At 42.8% G+C, this 9,878-nt stretch overlaps 1 protein-coding gene across 1 annotated transcript; it reads left to right on the forward strand.

Moving 5' to 3' along the window:
• The first annotated feature begins 8,299 nt into the window (after nt 1-8,299).
• Nucleotides 8,300-9,063, forward strand: LOC133899703 (histone H2B.1). Its single transcript, XM_062340743.1, has one exon. The coding sequence runs from the start codon at nt 8,371-8,373 to the stop codon at nt 8,827-8,829; it is 459 nt and encodes a 152-aa protein (XP_062196727.1). The 5' UTR covers nt 8,300-8,370; the 3' UTR covers nt 8,830-9,063.
• The last annotated feature ends 815 nt before the right edge of the window (nt 9,064-9,878 follow it).

Here is a 9,878-nt window from a genome sequence, read left to right on the forward strand (position 1 = left end):
GAATCAATCGCCCAGAAGTTTTTGAAGCTTTGAAATCTCTGAGCAAGCTAAGTAGCGAAGAGAAGAGAAGATCGAGAGCACCCAGAGCCAACAGATACACGCAGACCAAAGAACAAGGAGCCTCAGACTCTAAGATAGATACATATTCTTGTAACCAGTAACATCCTTGAGGGACATTCTCAGGCATTTATAGTATCCATACAGGAGTAGGGTGTTACGCCTCCGTGCGACCCGAACCTGTCTAAACACCAGCGCATTTACTCCGTTCCGCACTAGATCGTTCCACCCCACCGGTCATCACATTCATACCCATTTATTTCTCCGGCAAACATATTCAGGATCATCCCCCCTAATCTCTAAAAAGGGTCCCTCAGGATCCCTGCGACAGGAGTTAACCCTCCGACAGTGAGACAAACTGGATTCAATATAAATTTTGAGTTCGACCTATCTTTCACTGCCGATTCTTATTAACAACTAGCAGCGATGGCCTTTTTCTTATGAATTGGCAGTGATACGTTTACGACTGTCAATTGTAGCCGAATCGATAGTGATGAGCTAGTAAATTTGATCATTTCTGTAGTAGTGAGATTCAAACAGAATAATTAGGTTTTTTTAGAAAATTACCATGTTCAGTTTTTGGATCATTGCAAGAATTGTCAAAGTCGGTAGCTGAAATAATTTGAGAGTCATAGGCTCATCACCATGTCTCCCTATAATTTTTTGGCATGGAATAGGAAAAAAGAAGAGAAAAAGAACACTAGGAGGAAGAAGACGAGAAAAAAACAGGGGAAAGAGGAAGATGAAGATGGAGATCCGCCCTTGCTTCTCGGCTCTGGATCTGCCACTTCGCTGAGCCAGACCATGCTACATGTAATGCTCACGAGGTTGAGATGTACTTGGAGTTTTAGCTCGACAAAGCCTCCTGGCAGCGCACACCGGAGCGCCGGGGTGGAGTCAAGAAGATTTGAACGGTTGATTTCAACGTTTGGCTATATATGGAATAATACTTTGAAGTGAAAATTCCTTGCCGTGGATTTGTACTATCAATTGAAAGTGCCAAATTGAAGCAACTTTCAGCCGATTGACAGCTAAAAATAAACTTGCAACTGGATTTTGATTCATTTTAAAATGATTTTTTAATGAAATCAAACTTTGAACAAAAAAATATGAAACTTTGTAGTGAGATTTCTTGAAATTTTGGAACTATTTGTTAGTAAATAAACTAATATGGGTTTCATGATCGTCACTAATCACATGAACACAATCGCTAATTAATGTGAAAATTAGAGTTAAGAACTCGAGTTCAGCGAAATCATCCCCTTCTTATCGGTGTAGATGCTTGATCACAGTCCAGGGAGATCCCCGATGGCGTGAATCGACCTTCAGACCAGCTAAGCGCCCTTCGGCTTTGATTTGGAGGAGGGTTCTTAGGGGTAGTTGTTAATGACATGATTAGTCTCGAGTTCTGAGCTACCCTGTATTTATAGCGCTTACTGATCTCTGATCTAACCATTTTACGTTAACCCCCAATCAAAGGCAAATTCTTAATTAACGCTTAATTACTACTTAAGATTGTAATTAGTCATGCTGCAATTTAACTAATGAGTTAAGTTTAGCCAAAGATCACATAAAGGGTTTAACACCGTTGATTTCAACTTTCAACCATGAATACCATCTTCAACTAAAATATCAACCTCTAACTTGAAAAAATGAATGAAATCAAACTTTAAAATGTGAGATCAAAACACTTTCGACCAAAATTGGTCATTTCAAATGAATTTCTTATCTAGGAATTGGGATTTGAGGGAATAAATCCCGAACCGTTGGTACCTCACCTCAATGGATGATGATACGTCTTGAGAAACCAAATGTATATGTATCTTGGTTTATATGTGATGAGTCATTGATAAAGATTGAATTGAGTTGAATTTAGTTTGTTTGAGCATGTCTATGTATTCTAATGCATTCTTATGATTATGACTAATCGGAGATGGAGAGAAATAAAGTTGGAGAAACTTGTGTGCTTATCTTATGATGTGTAGATGATAGATACAACTTGGCAGTCAACGACAAGATGATCGGGGCTAAATAGGGTGCTTGGTGCCAGACGATCAAGAAGGTTGAGGCGGAGTCAAGGATGATCTTAGCTGTACACGTGGAGAACAAGCGAAGCTTGAGAAGATGGATGAAGACGATGTTGACAAAGCCAAACGAAATAGATGCCGATATAAACGACAGAGTACACATGTAATCATCAAGAAGGTTACTTAGGATACAAGAAATCTAAATTACTTGAGAAGCAAGAAATTAGAAAACTTGGAAGATAAGAAATCTAGAAAACTTAGATGTAATGAAGCTATAAATATGAGGGTAGCGCTATGAGAGCCTCCTTGAGCCGTATATTTGAGAGATGAGTTCTAGAGTTTTAGAAGAAAAGGAGAGTAATGCTTAGTCTATGATTTATGAGAGAGCTGTGTATCCAAAATCACTTTGTAATCAGTTAAAAATATGGTGTTCCTTTGTAAGTAATGGATATTGTGTTTTCTCTTACCTGTATCTTCATCTCCTTCTAGTTTCCCTATCTTGCTCCTTTGCATAATTGCAATTTTTTTTTTGTTTCGTTGTGTTTTTTTAGAGAGCTGAATTTTTACATTGTATTAAAAGAATTATTCTTGTTGCAAGAAGGAGAAGAATCATCTATAAGTTGGTCGTGAACCATGCGTCCATCCCTTACCTCTATATTCATAAACTTAGAGAGTTTTTTCATCCAGTGACTAGCTCTTTGGATTTGAGTGTTTTCTCATCAAGTTGTAAGTTTTTGTGAGCTATAACACTTAGAATAGTTTTATATGAAACTTAAAGCTTAGATTCATCCATTGAAGCTTTTGTCAAAACAATATTTTTGAATATATTCGGTATGATTTATTCTTATTTTTTTTCAGTTTCTTGCTGTATGTGTGCGAGGCACTAAACAAAAGGTGCCCGTAAAATATTTTTCTAAATAAGCTATACATTTTTGTTCAATATTAGGTAGGGACCAAATGACACTTGCACCAAACAGATTCATGGAAACATTATAGCATGCAGAAAGCATTTCATAGGATTAGGAGGACACAAGCCCCTTTTCCATCCCCCACTTGGCCTCTTCCTATGCCCTTGCCATAGCGTGCTTGAGGTCACTGCTGATTTCAGTAGGCTTGCGATATCCTGTAAGTCATATACTCTAATTCCACGAGTCTTTGTAAGAATGTACGTAGCCAAGGAAGGACTTATGTCAAACATGACTTTTTGGACAGACATACTCATGGGCATACCATGGTGAATTTTACAAACTGATGATGACTACTTAGATAATTATAACATTTGGATACTTAAATGTTTTTTATTATTCTTAGAGCATATACCTACCTTTAGAAATGGATTCTCAGACGAATAGAAACTGTTTGTAGAAACACAAGATATCTCATAAATATGTAAGTTCATTTCAAATAGCGGGAAGGAAAACTCCAAAGAATGTACAAACTCTCACTATATATACAAAGCCTAAGGACCCTACATAGGACAAGTCGAATAGGTCACGCAAGCCCGAAGACACCACAAGTCGAGTAATATAGTCACCGACTAAGATAGATCTATCCAGGCTAGCCACATCCCGCTGTAACAGGCTTAGATCAATATAAGATAAATATGACGTATAATTATTATCTTAAGTGAGACTCGGACTTATCTAGAAACCCCTCTGTATGTACTCGAAACATCTCCATCTATTTACAAATTTGTAAGATCGACAGTTCAACTGTCGACACAAATGTTCTCAAATCTTGTCACACATTTGGTAATGTATGTGCTGAAATGAAGATGTACGTTTGGTGGCTTAGATATCCAATTTTGTAGCTCAGACGCTAATTAGATTTTTTTTTTCAAATTACAAGAGCTTGAAGTTGTGTTTTTATTCCAACGGAAAACAAATACCTGCTTGGCTAAAACATAACATCACCAACACCAATAAACCATTCATATATATTTCATAGTTTGCAACAATATTAATTTGAACGGCCTGGGTGCAGAAAATCACATAGCCATAACAGTGCTTGAACTGTTTTCCATGTATTTCTTCGAAGAATTTCCTACAATATTCATGCATTTTGAAACCTTTTTTGGACCTCCTATATATGATATACACGCATTCGCACATGTACCTAAGGTTAGAACCAACCAAACTCCTAGAGGTGTACGTTAACAGAATGCATAGGAGCAAAACGAGTAATAACCAAAAATAGCCTCGACGTCCACACTCGGCGCGCACGGCCGCAAACAATATGTGTGTGGGTGCATGACACCATTGGTCTTGCCTCCTCTGCCGTCCACATCTCAGCTACATACACAAACCACATCTCCATTGCCTCCTCTTCCGCCTCCCGAGAACATCACAGAACAGTCCACCAATCAATAGAAAACATCACGACAAGAAATGGCTCACGACCTCGTCGTTACGGCGCTCCTCCTCGCCGCCGTCGTCTCCGCGGCGATGGCGCCGTTCTCTTATGCGGCGGAACCCCTGTCCGCCGCGCCAGCCGAGGCGCCCGAAGCAGCCGGTGCAGCCGCCGAGGGGGCTACCATGAAGTGGCCTAGCGGGGGACCCAAGCTCGTCGACATGTTCATCAAGAACCCTTTTTTCGGCGACCCACCTCCGTCGTCGGAAAGTGGCGGCCCGGACGGCCTCCCGATCGACCCAACACCAGAAGGCAGCACTAACTGAGATGCAACCATGGTTGGCCCGTGCAACGTGGAATAAACTGTGCAGGCCACGATCCTAAAGAACTGTTCAATCGTGTATTGTTTTTGGTTCACATTGTCTAGAAAATGTGCAAGTGCGTAGGATCGCGCCATGAATTTCCAGCATCTCGTACGGTTAACTAACTTTTATGTTTTATTGTACTAGTACTTTTGCCGGTTACATAGCTGTGCGTGTGATGGACTGATGTGTATTTCTCCCCTCGAACCAGCATGATTGTTTATACTTTGTACGTAGACGCTACGCCCGTGCATGTTTGGTTGTCAAGACAAGGGTCCGGTCATGCATGCTAAGGGTTGAGCCAGCTTAGACCGAGTCAAGATCTTCGAGTGCAAGGGTATGTTGTTGATTGCTTTGCGTCAACTTCACTACCACAAAGAGAGTTATTTTTGCTCTCCTTTCACTGCCGGTCTGTAAGTTTTATGCACATATAAAAAGTCAAGTCAATAAAAATCAATGATGATATTCAAATTATTATTATGACCTCTTAAAAAACATACATGAAAATGATGTGTATTTAATAACCGACAGTAATAATATGTTTATAATACAAACTGACGGAACAATATTAATGAAAACAGACCGACAATGTTAATTATTATTATTGCCGGTTTGTATTTCATACCAGTAGTGATAATTCTTCTATATGTAGAGCTTGTCTTCCTAAGCCGCCCTCATATCATTCTCTTACAATCTTTTGAAACCGCTTCCGAAGGTAGTGAGGGTTAAAGTAGAGTGGTGATCATTGTCTCCACTACGAACGGCTCTACCCCTTGAGCCTAGCTTCAACATGTCCTCCTAGTCGTATTCACCTTGCATCCGCTAAGCCCACCGTCGCTGAGCCCATCGTAAGCCAAACCCGCTGTTTCTTGAGCTCATTGTATGCTGCTATCTCAAGAAGTCGTTTTCGAGAAGTAGTGATAGTCGAAGTAGAGCGATGATCACTGTCTCCACTGCAGTTGTCACTATCCCTTGCGTCCTCCTCGTCTCTTCTCTCCGTCTCCACTGCACGTGCGAATATTGTGTGAAGATGATTATGATAATAGATAGATCTAACACCTTGGGGACCGAATTTGGGAATTAGAATTGGGTTGCAGCTAACTCAGGCGTTTGGTTGCTTTCGAGCTGCAGAATTGAATTGGAGTCCAATTCGGCGGAATCCACGGACAACTGGAAATTCCCCGCGGTCGATTCAACTCCTCGCCCCTCTGAATTAGGTGGATTTCGCTCCGTGCCTTCCATCCGTGCCCTCCCGCGTCGTTCCACGATCTACCCACTCCAAAAATCGCCATAGATCCACGACTGTTCCTTCAACCTTGTGCCAGATCCAGGCGCCACTACATGTACTTTCCCTTCTCCCTTCAATTTGTTTTCAGATCCAGGCATGTCCGGCCATAGCTCGCTCTAGTCGCTCCACCACACGACTGTAGCTCGCTCCGCCATGGGCACGGAGAAGAATGAGCGGCCCTCCCATTGGCCGATGACGAGCGCTAGGCCAGCAGCAGACCATGGAGGTAAAAAAAAGACAACAATTTTCCTCCTCTCTCTTGGTTCTGGGGTTCTTGGTGATCTCGGGCATGGCTTTCTTGGGTTTTGCTCAGAGTGGTGGAGAGAGAGAGTAGATGCAATCCAGTTCAATTTTGTTCTGTTCAGTTTCGCTCATGACGCAAATGCTAGTTTCTCAGATTGTGCAACCAAGGATTTACCAGATTGTGCAACCAAACATCAATTGGAATTAGTGTTAACCGATTTCTATTTCAACAATTCTTTTGCTAATCAAACAAAATAATTGAATTAGAACCTCATTTCTATTTCCACGTGGATTTGGAATTGAGCTCCAATTCCATTCATCGGTTCAATTCCGCAAAACAAACGGAGTGAATGGTAAAAAAAACACCATTATGTTTACTATTTGCGAATATAGATTTAGATATTGCTATTTGTTCAAATTGTGGCAAGTCACATCTAAATAAGTGATAGAAAATATATTTTCTTAAAATAATTATGTTTTCATTATTCGCTTAGATATACTGTTATCACTCGGATACCACAGAGTGTAAAACAAATATTTTGTTATATAAAATACTCTATCTTGAATATTTTAATACAGAGTCTCCGTCTAAATTTGAGATCAAAGATAAGTGAATCTCCATTACTAAATGAGTATCACGTACAACCGAATTGGTTGTTTCTTCTTGTCTCGCCTATGGGCATTTCCAATGCGGCTTAAAAAGAGATAATTAAGGCCTTCTCTAGCTGTAGCTGCATCCGTATCGGCTTCACTGTGTGCAGTAGAAATTTGCCGATGCTGGTCGGCCGTAGCACTCCAACGGCTACGGTATCGACTGCTACAGCGAAGCTGACGGGAAACGGAGCACTCCACCGGGTAGCAAAAATGCGGATGAAAATTGAGTCTGTAATACTGTTTACGGAGAGTGAAACGTGGACCCAAAGGAAGTAGAAGAGTAATGAAAGGTAAAAAATAGAGTACCTGCTGGAGATGAAAAAAATAAGAGATACTGTAATAGTATTAGGGGATGCTGTAATAGTGTTATAGAGGATAAATTTTTAAAATATATACTGAAGATGGCCTAAGCCACATCACCAATCACCCTTATAAAAAATACCATTACCAATATAGGCACCTACAAAGAGTGGCTGAATTGCCTCGTCTTCTATTTAATAGGTTCTAGTTATATACGTAAGCACTTGCTAAGCATTGGTGCCTCATCAAACATGGGTGCTTAAGCAGGGGCATATCATCCATCCTATGTGGCAAACAAAAAAAAAAAAAGACTTCTGCGTGAATTCTTCCGTATGGATTACATATAAACATGACTTTTGTTGGAAGTTTAAACCGCACCGCCAAAATTATAGGATTTCCTAAGTGGTGTTTCAAGATGCGGCTACCTTTGAAACAAAGAAATTTTGCAGTTCTTGCGCGTGAATTTTGTGCGAATCCTATGGAAGTCCCATTCCAAATGGACCAAAAATGTGATCATCACCAGGACAAGTTATCTATTTTGCTCGTGTGAAAACAATATATATTGCTAAACAGTTTGATTTTTTTTCCTACCAAACTTATCCGACACTGACAGGTGGGCCCTCCGGATCGTCGCATTTGGTTCTCCTCCATACGACTGCCGGGCCCCAAATCGTTCTTTCATCAGGCGCCAGAAACGCACAAACAAAAATCAGACCAGGCCAAAACTCTCCCGCCTCGCCAAAACCCCTCCACCCAGTCACCCACCGACGCGTGGGCCCTCCTCATCTGACCACGTCACCGATCCGCGCCGCTGGAAAGGCCTCCTGCTCCGCTCCCTCCCGCGCCACGTCACCGATCCGCGTCTGTATGCATCCCATCCATCCATCCAGAACTCAATCCAACGCCTCGAACACAACCACATCAGCGATCCGCGACGCGCTTCTCCCACCAATCGGGGCTCACTCCCACACCTCTATAAAGCCGCACCCCCACCTGCCGAGTTCTTCACAAACAGCTCGCGAATCCCCACGCCTTCACCGAATTCGTAGTCTTCCTCGAGCTCGTTGAGGAGCAACCCCAACCGATCCGGATGGCGCCCAAGGCCGAGAAGAAGCCCGCGGCGAAGAAGCCAGCGGAGGAGGAGCCCGCGGCCGAGAAGGCGGAGAAGGCTCCGGCGGGGAAGAAGCCCAAGGCGGAGAAGCGGCTCCCTGCGGGCAAGTCCGCCGGCAAGGAGGGCGGCGACAAGAAGGGGAAGAAGAAGGCGAAGAAGAGCGTGGAGACCTACAAGATCTACATCTTCAAGGTGCTGAAGCAGGTGCACCCGGACATCGGCATCTCCTCCAAGGCCATGTCCATCATGAACTCCTTCATCAACGACATCTTCGAGAAGCTCGCCGCGGAGGCCGCCAAGCTCGCCCGGTACAACAAGAAGCCCACCATCACCTCCCGCGAGATCCAGACCTCAGTGAGGCTCGTCCTCCCCGGCGAGCTCGCTAAGCACGCCGTCTCCGAGGGCACTAAGGCCGTCACTAAGTTCACCAGCTCTTAGGCTTTCGGACGTAGTCTCTCGTGCTTGCTCCCCCCCCCCCCCCACCTGTAGTGGCGGTTGCAGCGGCGGTAGTTGCCCTGCCTCTCACCCTCTGTCCTCGTTCCTCCCGTAGTATTTGGTTGTTTCTGTGTTTTTAATGGTGGCTGATCCTTGTACGACGCTTATGGGAGCTCTGTGATTCCAGCGTCCTGATCCTAAATAGTAACGTTGATTATTGCAATTTCTGACTTAAAATCCATGTGATGTTGCATTTGTTACTTGATTTTCATTCTCGGTCCATGATTGATACGAATCTTTTTGAATTAACGGGTTAGCCTGTTCTGCACAAATTTTCCACTATTGCAGCCATTGGCGCATTGTTCTTCAGCGTTGAACGAGAGATCTGTTCGGTTTCGCAAATCTTGTTCGTTTCAACTTTAAATTCGTGAATCTGAGATCAGGAGATGTGCGGGTTCTGAAAGTTGGGGCTGGAAAATTGTCGTGGTCGAATTGTTTTGGCGGTAGCTTTCGAATTACGAAGCTTGGAAATTTGGGCGGTATCTTTGGCGGTCGAATTGGTAGCTGAATTATTCGCATTGGGGCGCCAAAATCAGCGCCAAAATAATCAACGCGGTCGAATTGTTTTGGCGGTAGCTTTTAATTTAGCGCCAAAATAATTAAAAAATAAACAAAATAATCACGAAGCTTGGAAATTTGGGCGGGAGCTTCCAAAAGAGAGGAGTAACTCTGGCGGGGTTCAAATTTGGGGAACTAGAATTTTGTTGGCCGAAAATTTTGGCGCGGATTGGGCATCAGATGGCCAACGCCAACGACCTTTTTTTAAATTTTCTTTTGATAAGAGGAACTCGCCAATCTGCTCTGCGGATTAGTATTAGCGGTGGCCCAAATCGCCCATGTGAAATTTTCGTCGTGGAACCCAATCTTCAGCCACTGAAAGGAATGATGAAACTTGAATGGCTCCACTCAGAAAAAAATGTGAATGAAAAATAAACGTGAAACGTATACGCGGAATTCAATTTGTGTTTGTAAATCGAACCTCCAATTTGTTT

Source organism: Phragmites australis, chromosome 18 (assembly GCF_958298935.1).
Source record: "Phragmites australis chromosome 18, lpPhrAust1.1, whole genome shotgun sequence".
Lineage (NCBI taxonomy): Eukaryota > Viridiplantae > Streptophyta > Magnoliopsida > Poales > Poaceae > Phragmites > Phragmites australis.

Coding starts and splice junctions, on each gene's coding strand:
- LOC133899703 (XM_062340743.1), top strand. CDS start 8,371: ATGGCGCCCAAGGCCGAGAAGAAGCCCGCGGCGAAGAAGCCAGCGGAG.